Source organism: Gasterosteus aculeatus, chromosome 1 (genome assembly GCF_964276395.1).
Source record: "Gasterosteus aculeatus chromosome 1, fGasAcu3.hap1.1, whole genome shotgun sequence".
Lineage (NCBI taxonomy): Eukaryota > Metazoa > Chordata > Actinopteri > Perciformes > Gasterosteidae > Gasterosteus > Gasterosteus aculeatus.
In genome coordinates, this window is record NC_135688.1 from 21,740,739 (window position 1) to 21,759,308 (window position 18,570).

General features: G+C 43.3%; 1 protein-coding gene across 1 annotated transcript; it reads right to left on the minus strand.

Annotated features, from left to right (window-relative positions):
• Positions 1–932: 932 nt before the first annotated feature.
• LOC120815534 (glucagon-like peptide 2 receptor) lies at positions 933–18,168 on the minus strand. Its single transcript, XM_078087707.1, has 13 exons — positions 17,714–18,168; positions 10,153–10,249; positions 9,974–10,072; positions 9,444–9,565; positions 9,228–9,334; positions 8,416–8,572; positions 8,001–8,160; positions 5,981–6,041; positions 5,826–5,892; positions 5,563–5,651; positions 5,143–5,281; positions 5,014–5,055; positions 933–1,677 (listed from the first exon to the last, which is right to left on the minus strand). Exons 1-13 carry the CDS (start codon positions 17,819–17,821, stop codon positions 1,315–1,317), a joined length of 1,611 nt encoding a protein of 536 aa, XP_077943833.1. The 5' UTR covers positions 17,822–18,168; the 3' UTR covers positions 933–1,314.
• Between the last annotated feature and the right edge of the window lie 402 nt (positions 18,169–18,570).

An 18,570-nucleotide genomic window follows, 5' to 3' on the forward strand; every position in this document is an offset into this window, starting at 1 on the left:
GGATCGTGATGGCAAAAAGTGATGGGAGCTGGGATCGTTAAAGAGCGGATCAAAGTGCAGAGAGAACAGCAATTCCTAGAATCCGCACCTCAAACAAGTGTACTTTACCGCGATTCTATAACGCTTGTGCAAAAAATAAGGAGATTTTATGTGATTCATATGTCTCTGCAGGTCATGAAAACGACTCTATCACCAGTTTCAAAAACGTACAGCTTCTGCTTTCTCTGAGAAATATGTCACCAGATTTGCATTGGTCTCTATGGAGCTTAATACAGACCGGTCTCGCTCTTGTTTTAATGTGGGATTCCATAACCACATGCCTACGACCAGCACAAGCATCTTATCATTTTATCCAAAAATGAAGCCTGAAGAGTGAATATTGTGGCAATGAGGGCAAAATAGAAATATTTTTGAACCAGATCCTGACGCAGCTCTGCCCTCTAGCTCTTCAGGCTTCACACCAGCTGGCGCAATACACACTAATGTAAATCTCAGAAATTCATGAAACATAATGAGTCATCTTACGATGACGGAAAACATTAATATTATTTGTTGAGCATTGGTGAATGTTTTACTTGTTAAACGTGATCCTCGTGAGATTCACAATATTTATTTTGAATGATTTTTCAACAATTTGGGGCTTTGTATTATTATATTACAAATGTTCCTAATGGCTATAGCTATTCAAACCACAAAGCATGAAAGATACAATATTGAAAGGAAATGCATCACAAGAGTATCACCTTAAATGACACACAGTAGAGAATATTCAATATTTTCCCAGACCAATCCAAGACCAACAAGCACTTCTTAAGGTCTGGTAACACCAACAATATATTTGATTAATGAATTAACCTTCAATATTTTTTGGTGAAATAACACAAACTATTCTGATAATGCTGAACTTTGAAAGAACCTAAACCAGAAAAGTCAACGATTGTGGAGTAGAATCCACTTTATTCATGAGTCGATGTTACAAATCCATGTTATAAATACATACAATACAATGTTGCTAAAGTGACTCCATTGCAATTCACTTGCTCAGAACATCGACAATAGAATGAAAAAATATCCCAAAAACTAAAGGCACAAATACAGACTAGATGACAGAGTTGTTTGTCTGTATTAACTACATATGTGGGTTTTGGGGGGAATAAATACACCATGAACATAATGCAAACAATTGGAAAGGTCTAGATTTCAACATAGGGCATTAAAGAACAGGGTATGAATGCCCACATGATTCAGCATCAATAATATATTGCTATGCGGTTGCTATATACAATATGATAAAAGTTAACCCACTGAAGGGGATCAGAATTGGCTCTCCTCCTGAATTTCCTCCATTGTCTCTGCGAGTGTTAACTCCCCATCACTACTGGATAAGCTCTTTCTGTTGAGAAAGACATGCCCTGTTGTGTCACAGTCCTTTAAACGTTTTACCTCTCCTATTGCAAGTCCTGGACCCCCTTCATGTACAGCTAACTGGAGCAGGTGTGGATGTGTTGTGAACGTTATGTCCTTGTCAAAAAGGTTGTTCTGCTGAGAGCAATGCGGGCGGTGCATCCGGGTATTCCTCCGCAGGTACTTCAGCGGTACGCTCCAAAAGCAGCTCCTGAACTGGGCGTGGTTGGTAAACAGGAAAAGTTGCCAGCGCTTCTTCAGTTCAGCTTGGACCTGAATTCCAGTTCAAAGACAATTGTTACCAGAGGATTTATTGACAAACAGGGAAAATAATACTAATTAAAGCTGCGAGCAGCAATGAATGGGCCTTTGTCTCCCCTTGCGTGTCGGGGGGGGGGCCTGCCCGACGACGGACATGAAAAGACTCTGCAAAAGAAATGTCCTTTTATCAAGTGGATCATTTCTCTCCAGTGAGGATGTGGAGAGAGGTCCAGTCATGTCGGTCACAGTGGGACATTCGACCAACTTGACTCATTATCCTCAAGCTTACTCTGCTGATATGGAGGAGAAATCTACACAGCTGGATCAAAGCTGTGGGCTCCAGGTAAGTGCACCTGGATCAAAGCAGTTGGGGTAGGGGGCACTATCGAGCCAATATGCCATTTGGAAGCATTGAAATCCTATTAAGTAACTACATCTTTAACTTTAACATTTGCGTGCCATGTTTAGTTAAGATTGGAGCATATTTAGTCCCTCAAAAGTACCCCGTTTTTAGTTTGTAGGGTTGACACAGCAACCGGGGGGTCGTTGTGGCGCAGGGGTAGTGAGGGTGCGCCGGGAAATGCAAGTTGGTGGTTCGAGCCCTGGCTGCCACATGTTGAGGTGTTCCTGAGTAAGACACCTAACCCCTAATTGCTGCCTGGGCAAAAATGTTTAAAAAAAAAACACGGGTTAACAATGCAATGTAAGTTGCTTTGGATAAAAGCGTCAGCTAAATGTAATGTAACAGTGTAATACAAAAATCTTTTAATATAATTTAATCACCAAGGCCTTGAGATTGTTCCGCCCAAAATTGAAATAGCTGCGACAAAGTCTCAGGGAGGAGTTTGTCAAAGTATTGCGCCTGGAAAGTACAAAAAATAAAGGAAATGTTCACAAAAAACCAAATGGAACAGAATATCTGCTCATTTCAGAGCATCACGTTCTCAGGGCAACGTTTTTAAAAAACTCCCAATATTTACGGTGATGACGGTGGCGCAGGGGTAGAGAGGGTGGGAACCGCAAGGTTGGAGCCCCGGCTTGCTCCCTGAGCAAGACACCTAACCCCTAATTGTTACCTGGGCAAAAATGTAAAAGCCGCGGGTTAAAAAATGCAATGTAAGTCGCTTTGAATAAAAGCGTCAGTTAAATGACCTGTATAATGTAATGTAAAACGTTTGCATTTCCGTAATAGTGTCAAAAGGAGGCGCTAGGATTGTAATACTTTAAGGCCTACACTAGCGTCATCTCTACATACGGAGCAAGTCCTATTCCATCTTGCACCACCAGGTTCATACAGCATCCCAGAACAGACAAACTGAACACTGGATCTATAGAGGCTTTAATGTTGTTACGTACATGACCTGACGGGGAGGGATAGGTCCCGAAACCGTATATTGAATGGGCGCCAATGCTAAATTAGTAAATAATGGAGTGTTAATAATCTTGTTAATTACTGGGGATTTCATGAGTCATTTTTTATGTTCAGGAGTAATATAAAGTCAGTAAGGAGATACTGAAGCAGACCAGGTGAAAAGACAATTAGTAAGAATGAGAACAACTACGCAATATACTTTAAGTGATGAGCAAGACTATTCAAAAGTAAAAAGATGATATTGTATGACTACTCATGTTACTCGAGCATTAAAGTTTAAACAAAATCATAACGGAATGGGGCAGATTTTCATCCACCGCTGCTCGATTTAAACAAGCAGAGGACCTGGAGTAGCACAAAATACTTAAACAGCAAAAAACTGGTTTAACATTATTCTTGTAAACCTTCCTTACGGGTGAGACAAAGTTGCTGTCTCCTCTCTGACAGCAATACCTGCAGGTACATCAGAAGGAGAACAGAGGACAAGAGGAAGCACTGTTACTGAGGAGCGGCCCTTGTCGTGAAGCAGACCATCATGGCAATGATTCAAGCTATCTATAGTGGGATTGGTGGCACAAGTGGGATGCCTGGGATTGGCAGAGAGGGAGGTGGGATGTTATTCTGTGCTCATTCTAGATATCTTGGTGATCAAAAAATGGCTGAACATACAGAAATCAAAGTTTAAAATATTCTTAAATTGCTGAAAATACAGAAATAGTAACAGCTGAAATGAATTAATAGATTTTGCTAAAAAAGTTGAAATTTGAAAAAATTGCTGAAAACACACAAAATACAGGAATTGCAGAAGCTGAAATGTAAGTAATGTCAGAGTACATATAATTATTGAGGATTTTATTTTTGAAATAATGGAATTTGGAACAGGGGGTCAGGAGACATAATGTTTGTCATTCAAATTAATTAATTAATTAATTATTAATTTATAGCCTTCAAACATTTTAGTAAGAATGCCCCTCCATGGGGGTTTCGTTTTAAAATTATAGGATGTGGGGATGAAAGAGAGAGAGGAAACGTAGAGAGTTAGAGAGGGAGAGGGAGAAAGAGAGGAAGAGAGAGAGAGAGAGAGAAAGGGAGGAAGAGGGGGAGAAAGAAAGAAAAAGTGATGGGAGCTGGGATCGTTAAAGAGCGGATCAAAGTGCAGAGAGAACAGCAATTCCTAGAATCCACACCTCAAACAAGTGTACTTTACCGCGATTCTATAACGCTTGTGCAAAAAATAAGGAGATTTTATGTGATTCATATGTCTCTGCAGGTCAGGAAAACGACTCTATCACCAGTTTCAAAAACGTACAGCTTCTGCTTTCTCTGAGAAATATGTCACCAGATTTGCATTGGTCTCTATGGAGCTTAATACAGACCGGTCTCGCTCTTGTTTTAATGTGGGATTCCATAACCACATGCCTACGACCAGCACAAGCATCTTATCATTTTATCCAAAAATGAAGCCTGAAGAGTGAATATTGTGGCAATGAGGGCAAAATAGAAATATTTTTGAAACAGATCCTGACGCAGCTCTGCCCTCTAGCTCTTCAGGCTTCACACCAGCTGGCGCAATACACACTAATGTAAATCTCAGAAATTCATGAAACATAATGAGTGATATTGAAGAAAGTTAAATAGATATCAACAAGCTTCTTTAAAAATAATACCTTAGGCTTTTGTCCACATTTTAACGTTTAAATGGTGGCTGTAGCTGAAAGATTGACAAAGCAGAAGGATTTAAAGTTTGAGCGGAATTAGAAAAGAAAACTCCATTGAAAAACCATGATAAAAAGGTTAATTAATTTGGTTTATGTTAATGCAAGCATAAGTAGAAAGTTGAAAAGTAATAGTTGGAAAGTACTATTTACTATTGTTGGAATGCCAACTTATTTGTTCTATAATGACTGTATTGAGCTTTCAATTCATATGTTTCTACATGTACGTGAAAAATCACACTACAAGTAGATGAAATTTACCTCTCCATTAGCAAAGCAGTACAGCACAGCGACTAAGAATCCCTGGAAAATGATACACATAAGATATGATAGTTAATGTAGCTTTACAACAACCATAAAAACTTATGTAATCAACTTTACAGATATTACCTGAAACGAGCTGAGAGTAAGGTTGATAAAGTTCCTGGCGTAGCGACTGCTGCCTTCCACACATTCATCTATCAGAACAGTGAAAACCACTTCATGGAGTCCCAGCAGAGGAATCAGTACCAGTGTTGCTCTGGCCAAGCTGAAGGACAAAATTATACAGAAGTAAATAATTATAACTTGTTAAGACAGGTAATAAGTTTGCAAAATATATAGTTGCACACAATTCAAAGGGCTATATGAAGTGCAAAGTAAGCTATACTATTAGGGTTAAAAAGCTTCCTTTCCATGGAGAAATTCACGGTTGACATTTAAATGTTTGACCATGAACCTAATTCATTGTTTAAACACTACTTGGCACTTAAGGTCAAAGACGTTTCCTGGAATTTGAATGGGTTAGAAGGTAAAGGCAGGGACAAATACCTGTATCTGTAGTCTGTCAACGTCAACTGATCTGCTTTTAGCTTGGATAGCAGCAGCATCAGAATCTTAATGAATATGAAGAAAATTACCTGCAATACATATCAAGGTTAGATTTAATAGAAATGTGTTATGATATCAGGCACCACTGAAACGAGACTTATAGGAACAAGATGTTGGATCTGTAACTAACGTGAACATAAGGTTGAATAAATGTACTGTGGTTCTCAGACAGGCTTACAAAGATTGGTTCACAAATCACTTACAAGCACTGAAAAAGTAATAGGGCCCCTTATTATCCACCAGAACCATTTGTTCACAATTGACCAGCATCTTAGAAATAAAAAGATTTTAAAAAGTCGATCAGTGAGACATTTTCTAATAATTTCTTGAATGTAGAAGAATGTAATGAAAAACTTACTCAGTGTTTTCATATAAAATCTTGACCACTGTCCATGGTGTTACAAACAAAATAGGTGTGCCTGAAAAGTAATAAAATAAGAATAAGGTGCAACATTTTAAATGCACTTAAACACATTTTCTCAAAAAACCTTCCTTTATGCTTTGCGTTCTTTGATGAGTTCATCCTAACTCATCAAATAATCGCAGATGGTCAGGTACCAGATGTGTGGATGCAACACACAGGGCTTTCAAGCAACTCTGACCTATAGTCTCCATTATTCAAAAGTCAAAGCAATCTACTAGTATAAAGGCAAAGACAGGGCCTCCACCAATAGGGTTGAGTACCGAGAACTGGTGCCATATTGGTATTCTATCCGATCAGTACCTACCATACCGAAACGCAACCCAGATTTTTAGGTTTTGGTACCTGAGCCAATTGAAAAACTTTATTTTACACTTGCAGAAGCTAACATAGCCCACCGCTTGTGTATATATAGTAGCTAGTTAGCTATCTACCTTTTATGTATTTTCATTTAAGTCAGTGTTTACCCGATCAGTTGCACTGAATCTGAAAAAACCCAAACAATACCCATCCCTATCCACCAAGGACACTGAGATTTTTGTCCTCTGTGTCCTTTTTGTTTTACGACATCCAAAGCTGCCCACTGCCAAAGCTGCTGACGGCAGTTGCCATTTTTTTAGACCTTTCATTTTTTGTAATAAGACAATATTAGACAATAAATTAAGGTAATTAGAGTATAACTGTATGCAGTTGGAATTGGTTTAATAATAACTCAGCTTATTGATTGTGTGTTATACTCAACTAAGGTTGTTTAGGCTAACAGCAATTGTTATACCATGTTTAAGGCAGTTGGCTGAAGGAATGCATAGTGAAAATGGATCTGATGAATTTGGCTTTTTAGAATGATGAGGAGGGTCTACAGTTCAAGGGGCTGTGGATTTCATCGCCTCTTTTAGCAGATGATGTGGTCCAACTCTCACTACAGCGGTTCGCAGCCGAGTGTGAAGTGGTTGGGATGAGGTTTAGTACCTCTAAATCTGTGGCCATGGTTCTCAGCAGGAAACCAAAGGATTGCCTACTCCGTGTAGGCCCCAAGTGAAGGAGTCTCGGGGGAAGCTCGGGGTCTTGTTCACGAGTGAGGGGACGATGGAGTGTGAGTTTGAATTAGAGAGAATTAGAGCAGCGGGGGCGGTATTGCACTCGATTTACCGCACGGTAACTCTCAATCTACTGTTCAATCTTCGTTCCTACCCTCACCTGTGGTCATGAAGGATGGATCATGACTGAAAGAACTAGGTCGGGGGTACAAGCGGCCAAAATGGGTTTCCTCAGGAGGGTGGCTTGCGTCTCCCTCAGAGATAGGGTGAGAAGCTCAGCCATCGGTGAGGAGCACGGAGTAGAGCTGCTCCGTTGAAAGGAGCCAATTGATAAAAATAATATTGACTCTTCCCCGAAATCACCAAGAACGCTTTCTGGACCTGAGTGATGCCATGACTTTAGCTTTGGTTTGGACGTACAGTATTGCTGTGTATCGTCAAGATTCATTTTTAATCTTGTTTCCAAAATTTGTAACACAGCACAAAAGCTTCTTCGTGACAATATAGGGCCGCAATTCTTCAGTAAAAAATTGGAATCTATTAAGCTTTGCAATTTTCTACATTTTAAGTTTAGCGTGGAAAGTATCGAAATGCTTCAATATAATCTTATAAACTAGGGATGTAAGTCGGCAAGTTAAGCCTACCTTTAAACGTGAATAAGAAGCATGTCTGTTATGTCTGTTGCATTCAGGGATAGTAAAGAATGGTCAACACAGAGTCACAATTTTTACAGGGATAACAATGATAACAATTGATACCTTTCTACATCGAGTCATAATTGATGATGATTAAATTGGAACGTAGAGTTGATTTCTCACCCATTGGGTGTGACATGTCCAAAAGGTGAGATAAGATGGTCAGTGTATGAAGGTGAAGAGCCACTGACCAAACATTCACTGAGTGATATTAGGTTTAGTTACCCCATCCGAGCAGCATGTAGTTCTTCAGCAGATGTCTCTTGGTCAGCACAGCTGTGAAGAGCAGCGTACGGAGGAAAATGGCTTCCACCAAGAGCCAGAAGAAGTTACAGGCCACAAAGTATTCCATACACACTTTGGAAAATTTACATATCAACGCTATCTGTTGAACGAAATTGCAAATTAGTATGAAATGTTATGGTTAATTCAAACTGCTTTGGTTGATTAACAAGTGCTCTCGTGTACACATTTAAAAGGTTTCACAGCTAAAACCAAATCAGCCCGAGCAGATATGTGAATAATGATGAGGGTAATCAGGGTTTCAGGGGTTTTTGAAACTGCAAAGCCTTCTGAGACAAATTTCTCTTTTTGGGCTATACAAAATAAAATTAATTGAAAAATGACATATAATTTATACCGCAGAGATTGAATAGGAGTTCCATCCTGGATCGTCCTTGGGTAGCTTGGAATACATAATGTATAATACAATTTCCTTAGAGATGACAGCCAGGGCTCTCAGGATGAACGACACAAAGAGATTCATGTGTATGTAGTTCCTGGTACAGTGGAGCTTCCTTGTAGACAGAAACAGGAGTAATTTGGAAAAAGGCAACAATCAATACTTCCTGTGCAACTGTAAAAGCATTACTGAGGGCTTATTTCATGGTATAAGAGGGCGAAATGATCAATGTGCATGAAACAACATGGACCAGAAAGAATTTCCTGTTTTCACCACTTTGAAATAATGTTTTTAAAAGTGGGTGCCTTTTCAGGTTCGGACAATTAAGCAATGCATCAATAGATTAATTAAGAATGAAAACTACTTCTTGAATCAACTTTAACTTCAATCACTCATGGATGTACTAATTGCTTTTAAAATGTTAGAAAAGGCATGTTTTAATGATTTACCTTCTTACAACTCTAGAAAGGTAAATAAATGAACATGTTTAACAGGTTTGAAGTATAAACTATGCATTTTGGTGAGAAGCAATGAACATAACCTTTTATGAAATATTTACACCTTCAAATTCTCAAAATGATAAACGGAACAATTTTGGTTACCAAAATTTTAAATGGCAATCTAGAAAACGGATACAATGCAGAAACATTTCTTAGACTTTGGTAAGTAAATGTTATCATAACTAAGGCTAAGGCAAATCTTCCATCTCCATACAAATTAGATTATTTTCTTTGTTTCCATCAGAAACGCCTCTACTCCCTACTACTGACCTCAACATGCCCAACAGGAGAGTAGCAATAAAAAGAGAGGACAAGGACATGGAATAGCCGATGACAGATATAAGCCTGAGGGCTGTCTGGCGAAGCATTTCATCCTCCTTTACGTACACACATGCAAACACAAGAAAATGGATAAGTTACTAATATAGAGACAAAATGCTCCAAAATGTAAAGGGTATAGAAACCATGCATTTTACATTATCTCACCTTGTCTTTGAAATAATGGTCCTCCTTACATTCTGAGTCATCCCTCCAGGTCTCGGAGGAATTATCCTTCTTTCGCCATACACCATTCAATAAGCATTCTCTGTGTGCCCTCCTGGAGCCGTCTGTCGGTGATTTAAGGACACATTGAAAATATTTTCAAGGCTGGATACTATTTTTTTCAAGGCTGTATGGACCTTTGAGAAATTCCTTTGAAAGAGTCTGCTGTACTGAGATAAATTTCAATGTCAATGTACCAAAATATCCCAATTATTGCCAATGCAGGTATTTGTCCTAATTTGAAAGTAGTGGACTAATTAAAATGTTGATCTGATCTGACCCAAGATGTAATAATGAATAACCACAGTGGTTATGATTCATTAATTAGCATATATACCCGTACCCATATTTCAGCAAAAGTACAATTAAAGTTTGTGTAGTGCAATTTATATATCTTCCTCCAAGTGTTGCTAATTTGACTTCATACATAAAAGGCCTTTTACTCAAGTAGTAAAACATAACATTGTCCTCACTGATCCATGGTAGGTAAGAAGGACAGGGGACAGACACATTCCCAGGAGATGAATGGGGCCAACACACAAATGTGTCAAACGTTCCTTTACAGTAGATTCCTGTAAAACAACAATAATCTAGTTATCACAAAGATAGTAAGAAGCAAGCTAATTAACAGTGAACTACTTTGCCGACTCACCATTTTCTGGTAGTGCCCTTGTTGCCAGAGTTATGTTACATTCCTCCCAGTATTTGGTCCGTTTCGCTATCAGACTTCCAAGCAGTGAGCCTGTTACCTGCATTAAAATGTTTAAAAAATAAAATCAACTGCATAGTTATGATATAATATAATTAAACCCACTTTTATAATATACAGAATCTCCATTCCACATGCAAGCCAAATATTACTTCAAATAAAGCTCTCCACACTATATAAATCATCTTTATTTCTTCAACAACTCAAAGAAACTAGAAAAACATATTTGATTAAATTAAATATACATATATTTTGTACAGCCCAAAATTCAAAAACTCGCGCTTTACAATCTGTACACATGTGGCATATGATTTTTTATCACCCGAATATTTACCCTGAATATTTTAGCAGACATTTGCCTACGCAGATGGGCCGGATCCGCCCTGGAAGTATAATAAAATCTGTAACAGATCTACAAAAATAGGTCTGCAGCGGGGCCCAGATGCACAGCAGGATGGTTCCGGAATAAATTTGCATCCAAGATCAGGGCCCCGTTCCTCGTACGTGGCTAACTGAGTTTGCCAGATAATTTTCGATAACATTACATTAATCAGGCTTTTCGGTTCTCCAAAGCAAGTTTTGCACAATCACCATAGCAACACATCCAAAAACTTGAACCTGCTCCGGCGCAGGCTTATTTGAGCCAGCTAGATTAGCTCACCACACCTCCGGAAAAAAGGGCAGCTCTCTTCCTCATTGATGTTATATTAGTTAAGGTTTTATAGAGAGGAAATTCATACTGTCTCTGTCTCATACTGTCTCACACACCGTCTCTCATACTGTCTCACACACAGTCTCTCATACAGTACATGTTTGTAGAATGTTGCGATGCAGAGAAGACCTGGAAAGCCGCTGCATGTTGTGCTCTTCGTAAAGTTTGGTTTGTTTATTTTGCGCTTAATAAACTTCTAGATGTTCCATGTTTCACTGCTTCAATTGATCGAATGACTGGTTATGAATAATACATACATACTGCCCATCTGCCCATACCAGTGGCGGGTGGTCCATAGAGGACCATGTGGCGTAGCCCCAGCTTGAGCCACAAAGAAAAATATTTTACAAATAGTCAATATTTATGTTTTTGAAACATGCAATATACCCAGTAATATTTGCAAGTTGCCTTTAATGAGGCATGTGGTGTCGCATAGGAGGCAACTCCACATGGTCCTCACCAAACCCCAGGCCCTCGACCTGGTGATTAAGGTGAGGATCGAGGGGTTTGATTACGCCATGTTCGCCACATCGGACGATGGGAGGTGTTTCCGTTGCGGTGGAGAGGGACACCTGGCGAGGGGTTGCCCGGAGAGGAACCCCTCGTCCGCTCCGCTGGATGTGGGGGCGAGTGTGGGAGGCGGTGAGAGCCAGCCGGTCGGTCAGGTGGATGAGGGGGTGACAGTAGGGACGGGTGAGGGGGTGAGTGTGGCGATGGGTGAGGCCCAACCGGTCGCTGAGGGGGTGAGTGTGGCAACGGGTGAGGGTCAGCCTCTCGGTCAGGTGGGTGAGGGGGCGACTGTGGCGACGGGTGAGGGGGTGAGTGTGGCGACGAGTGAGGGCCAGCTGGTCGGTCAGGTGGATGAGGAGGAGTGTCGGATTGGGTGAGAGCCAGCCGGTCGGTCAGGTGGGTGAGGGGGTGACTGTGGGGATGGGTGAGGGGGTGAGTGTGGGATTGGGTGAGGGCCAGCCGGGCGATCAGGTGGATGAGGGGGCGAGTGTGGGATTGGGCGAGAGCCAGCCGGTCGGTCAGGTGGGTGAGGGGTCAGAGGGGATGAATGTCGGAGTGGATGGGGGGTTGAATGTAGCCCAGCGGGCAGGTGTGTGTGACCGAGTGAAAGAGGGGATGGGGGCACTTGGTAGTGGGGGAGCTGCTCGAGGTGGAACCTCGGACAGCGAGGAATATATGGAAGAGGGGGGGGTGGACTTTAAGGCTCCCCGCCTGAAGAGGAAGACGAGGGCCAACAGGGGAGGCTCTCGGGCAAAAAGAGGGGGGCGCAGAGGAAAGGTGGGAGGTGTGGAGTCAGGGTCCTCTTCAGGGTGGGCCACTGAAGACAGCGTCTCCTCAGGGGGGACGGTCACCAGCAGGCACGGGGTGGGGCGGATGAAATCGTTCCTGCTGGCCACCAAGAACCAGAGAGGAGTGGAGCTGGAGGACTACTTCTCCGACTTGGAGAAGTTCGCGCGCTCCGTTGCTGCTGCACGAAAAAGGGTGGGGAAGACTACACCCAGCGGGAGGTCTTCCGACTACGGAAGATCAACCTCAAGATCACCAGGGAAGGAGGAAATGTGGCTGAGTGAGGCGTCCGACCGGCGGAGGAGGATCCTGAGCAAGAAGACGGGCCAATGCAAATGAGATGAAATGACTGTAATTGTTTTTTTATGCAAAATAAAGGTTTTCTAAAAATCAAAAAAAAAAATCTCTCTCTCTCTCTGAGTGACGGAGCGTGGAGCTGAGAGCGATACTGTTTTCCGTGTGGATATTTCCACTAGTTCATGTGGAGAACCTAGAGAGTTTGTGTGGACTTGGTTTTTAGAGGTCTGTGTTTGTGCAGTGCGCGTTTTGCGGCTGATCGGCTTGCGCTGGTCGGCGCGCTAAACGCCGCCATGGACCTGACCCGACTGAAGCGGAAGAAAGGCGTTAAAGTTCCGCCGGGTTTCCCGTGCTCGGTGGAGGACTGCAGCCTGGCCGTGGGGGAGATGGTCGGTCACGGCAGCGTAAAATCCGCCGCCTGCATGAACAACGCGGTGGTGATGTTCATAGACAGTGTGGACAAAGCCAACATGGTGGTGGAGAAGGGGATCGTGGTGAACGAGACGTTCGTGCCCGTCCTGCCTCTCGCCACACCAGCGACCCGAGTCACGGTCTCTAACGTGACCCCGTTCATCAGGGACGAGATGTTGACCAGAGAACTGTCGAGACACGGGGTGGTCTCAAATCCCCTCTCCTGAGACACGTGGTATCTCACAAGAGGACGCTCTACATGATCCTCAACAAAAAAAACGAGGATCTGAACGTGGTGTTCAAATTAAGGGTGGATGGGTTTGACTATGTGATGTTTGTCAACTCTGACAGCACGAAATGTTACCGGTGTGGCAGAGAGGGACATCTGAGCAGGACATGTCCAGAGAAGACCTCTACTGGTCACAGCCAAGGTGGGCAGGAAAGACAAGAGGGGACAGTTGGGGTCCAACAGGGAGGTGAAACGGGGACAGGTCAAGTCCAGAAGGGTGCAGTGAGTGAGGGGGGGGGATGCAGAGTCCAGCTGGTGGAGAGAGGGACTGACGGGGTAATTGAAGACACGGGTGGGGCCCAGCAGGTGGGGCAGGCGAGTGACGGAGCGAATGAAGGGGTGAGTGGGGCCCAGCAGGTGAGGCAGGCGAGTGACGGAGTGAATGAAGGGGTGAGTGGGGCCCAGCAGGTGGGGCAGGCGAGTGACGGAGTGAAGGAAGGGGTGAGTGGGGCCCAGCAGGTGAGGCAGGCGAGTGACGGAGCGAATGAAGGGGTGAGTGGGGCCCAGCAGGTGGGGCCGGCGAGCGACGGAGCGAATGAAGGGGTGAGTGGGGCCCAGCAGGTGGGGCAGGCGAGCAACGGAGTGAATGAAGGGGCGAGTGGGGTCCAGCAGGTGGGGCAGGCGAGCGACTGAGTGAATGAAGGGGTGAGTGGGGTCCAGCAGGTGAGGCAGGCAAGTGACGGAGCGAATGAAGGGGTGAGTGGGGCCCAGCAGGTGGGGCAGGCGAGTGACGGAGTGAATGAGAAAGCAGACGAGGTCCAGCTTGCGGGTCAAGTGGGTGTAGGGATGGAAGTACGGGCGAGTGGGGTCCAGCAGGTGGGTCAAGGGGGTGAAGGGAGGCAAGAGGAGCCGGGAACGGGTTTGGGGACCTACATTGAAGGGACCCTGTCCACGGACAGCGACATGGACATGGAGGGAGAAGAAGAGGCGTTAAAAGTCCCCCGCCTGAAGAGAAAGACGGAGAGCGGAGGGGGCTCTCAGGCCAAGAAGGGGTCAGGGAACAGAGAGACAGAGGGGGGAGGGGCAGCAGGAGCGGAGTCTTCTGCGCACAGCGTCTCCTCCGGCGAGACGGCCACCAATCGGTACAGCGTGGGGAGGGTGAAACTCTTCCTGAAGACCACCAAGAACATGAAGGGGATTAAGCTGGAGGACTACTTTCCGGATATGGAGAAATTCGGTCGTACTGCTCGGGAGGGTGCGAGCAAACGAGGCAGTTCCCAATACACGCAGCAGGAGGTCTTCCGGCTGCGAAAGATTGTCCAGAAGATCAACAATGGCAACGGGAGGGCTGCTGGGGACTGAGTGGAGTACCGGCGGAGGTGAGGAGCCACTGACCAGATGGACTACCAGTTCATCGGCGGAGTGGGCGGTGTGCGTTGATGCTGCAGAGGAGCCTGGTGTGGACTGGCTGATAGGAGAGCGTGGCGTTCTTCTGTGTATTGATTGGACCTTAATGTCATCAGGCAATATTCTTGTTTGTGTTTGTTTTTTTATAAGAAAATAAAGGTTTATCAAAATCAAAAATCTCTCTCTCTCTCTCTCTACTGTAAAGTACAACTCGAATTAGTTACTTGAAGTTACTTGAAAGGCCTAATTCGTGTGTGTGCATGCATGTATATTAAGCATTTACCTGGTGGTTGAAAATAACAAAGAAGAATAAAAGGAGTACAGTCTGTCCTGTTGTAGTCCTCTTGTGCCATATATGTAGCAGGGTTGGCATGGTACTGTCTGTTTACATTGGTTGCAGCAAGTTTTGGGGTTGTCAGCTGTTTGGCCGCCTCACGCCTCACACATGCACACGCAAGGCCTCCAAATCCCCGTTTTGACCTCGCGAGTTTTAGTTGAAATCAGAATTCAGCTGCTTTCTCGCCCCGCAGCTATCCGTGGATCCGTCTGGATCCTGGCTTTGCTGACACCGCTTATTACTCAATACTATTACTGCCAACATTAATGCGCATAACTAACTTTGTTACTTCCACAGAGTACTTGTGCTTTCTCGCCTCACAGGTTTCCATGGATCATGGCTCTATCCGGACCATGCCTCTCACCATGGCCGTGTTGACAAGTGCTTCTGCTATCATCATCGTTATTATTTTAAATATTAATCGCATTACTTCGTCATAATCCATAATCCATCCAACATTACCCCCTTTGCTTCTTTCCGGTTGTTGTTTGGTTTCTGAGTCTTAGGTGAGGGCGGGGCAGGTTTCCTGGGAGTCTGGGGCGGAGGCTGGATCACTCCTGTCATCACACCTGTTCTTCATCTACCCTCGTCAGAACACCCTTTTTAAGGATCTGCAGGAGCTCCAGTCTTCGCCAGATTATCTCGCTTCCTGAGTGGTAGTACGGCTCCCATGTATCGCTTCAGAGAGAAGCCTCTTTCTTAGTGTGACATTTTGTCTTTGTCTCCTCCAGTCTTGCTCCTGTTGCCGGAATCTGCTACACCGTTGGCCCCTTCACTGCCTTCCACTTCACTGACTGCCTGCTCGCCCCACCGTGGACTCAAAGCCTCAGCATTCAGCCAGCACCCTCCTCTCCTATCTGGATTCCCATCTAACGCAGTAAGGACTGCCAACATCACCATTGGATTTATCATTCATCTTAACAGCCTTTTTAAGTGCCCCCCCCCCCCCCCCCCCGAAGATCTACAACACTTCTACTAAATAAAAATTGTTATCACTTCCACCTCTGCCTACAGTGTCTGCGTCTGGGCCCTCACATTAAAGGGGACGGCTAGCTGTGACACTTTTTGCTTTTCCTTCCCACAGGCTGTGGTTACATCTGATGGTGCTGTCCCTGCAGTGGTCAATAATAATTACCTGATCATTTTGTGAGAATGGGACCCAGCGTCTAGGAGGAAAATTAAAAATGGTGGGAAAACTAGTCCACAAAAAAACCTGTAAAAGTCAATTTGTGAGACTGGGCAAAAATCTCCCTAGAGGAAACTTCTCTAGGGGCACTAGATTTTTTTTCATACCCAAATACGGGACCCAAAAAATATCTAAATTGTTCCACACTTCTGATGCGCAGGTCAAATTTGAAGAATTTTTTTCAATATAATAAAGGCCTCAATAGTGCGATTCAGGTGGTGAAGAAATAGTTCCTCAACCCAATAGGGCTTCGCCCGACTTTCGCCTCAGGCCCTAATAATTCTTCGAAACACAATATGGGTTCCCCCGACTTTCAGTCGCCTCAGGTCCTAATAATTCTTAGAAACACAATATGGGTTCGCCTGACTGTCGCCTCAGGCCTTAATAATTCCTCAAAACACAATAGGGCTTCGCCTGAGTCGCCTCAGGCCCTAATAATTCTAACCACAATAGGGTACAGTACAAACCATTTCTTTGCTGTCATCCAGGACTGTAGTGGTACAATTAGAGGTGGGAAAAATATGAATTTTGTGATCAGACAGACCTTGACGAGATGTAATACGACAGCATTCAAAAGACATCTGTGGCAGTGGGAGCACTCTAAGGTCTCTTGAGAACGCTCCTGATATCTGTGCCATTAATCCATTCCGAACAGGGCCCTCTTCCTCATACGTGGTTCAATTAAGTCAATCAAATGTCCTATTCGCCGGGTTAATTGACCCGATAATTGAAGTCATGCTAAAAGGCTTATCTGTGCTCAAAAAGTTTTAAAAGTACAGTGGTAAATAAACTCACCTGAAGAACATTTCTCCGCTGACAAGCAGGAGATGATCATAAACTCAAATTAGAAATTCAAGACTATAGTAAGTATATTTTAATCATTTCTGTCATAGGAATTGAATGTATTGTACATCTTTTACGCCGTTCATTCTGAATACATGACATCCATTGCTGTCTGTCCATCCCGAGAGAGGGATCCTTCTCTGCCGTTCTCCCTTTTTTTCTCCCCATCAAGGGTCTTTCATTTTTTAGGGAGGAGTTGTTCTTGTGCGGGTTTCGGGACAGGGGCTGTCGCATGTGTACAGACTGTGAAACACTCTGAGGCAAATTTGTGATTTTGGGCTATACAAAATAAAATACAATTGAATAGAAAAAATATTAATATAAAGTTATACATGTAAGTGTTGGGAAAATGTACATGTATAGACTAATTTAAAGTGCCTCATCACCCCAAATTTGTCTTTTTCTTTACATTTCTTTTCTTCCTTTGAAGGGAATGTTTCTTATATTTGATTTCAGATACAAAGTTGTTTTTCAAGAATGTCACTAAACTGCTCTTTTTATTAAACGATTTCAGAGATACTGAAAATAAAATCTTAAATATATTTTTAGACATTCTAGACATTCATCTTGCATCACGTTTTTTTCTGTGTTTCATGAGAAACATGACCTGTTATACTACCTCTGTAAATCTAGAGGAGAATTATAGTATTTATAGTATCCCGCTGATACTATGAAGTACAACTCTAAACAAGACTTGAATGTAAGTTACTTGAAAGGCCTAATTTGTGTGTGTGTACGCATGTGTGTGTGTGTGTGTGTGTGCATGCATGTATATTAAGCATTTACCTGGTGGTTGAAGATAACAAAGAAGAATAAAAGGAGTAAAGTCTGTCCTGTTGTAGTCCTCTTGTGCCATATATGCAGCAGGGTTGGCATGGTACTGTCTGTTTGCATTGGTTGCAGCAAGTTTTTGGGTTGTCAGCTGTTTGGCCACCTCACGCCTCACACATGCACACGCAAGGCCTCCAAATCCCTGTTTAGTTTCCCCCAAACAATAGGTAGTTTGGGAATATTGAGAATTTATGAGGATAGTTTTTAATAACGTAAAATTGACTTCTCCGGTTTGAGATGCTTGCCGTTGTTTTAATCCCAGAATATTACTAAAATTCAATTAATTCCTCAATATCCTCTTGATCTGTTTTCCGGGATTCCAAAATTCCTCGGCTGCACTTTCAGTCCTCCTGTCCCTGAAGAGCTCTAAAGCAATGAAGTAGGTGGATCTGTCTGTGTAGATGCAGCGCAAGTGAGAGTGTCTGGGGATCCTCAAAGAGAGATAAAATGTCCCGCCCCGTCCTCTCCCAACCAATCATTAAGAGGCCTAGGCAGCTCCTGTGGAGCTGCACAACTGCAGTAACTTGGTTTTCTGAAAAAAGTGATCACATAGCAGCAAATGGGCAGACTGGGTGGGTCCAATTTACCAATAGCAATATTGAGTGCACACAAATGCTTAGCAAATACCACTCGTACTGTAAACACAGATGCTTAGGCTGCGTCTGTTTGTCTCAATAAATAAGCATCACACAGCATTTCTGACAGTAATGAGGACTTAGAGTAAACTATCAGCACTGAAGCATTACATCGAGAAGCAAATGGGAGAGCAGAGAGCCAAAGCTTCACAAGGCTCTCACCACATATCTTGTTTG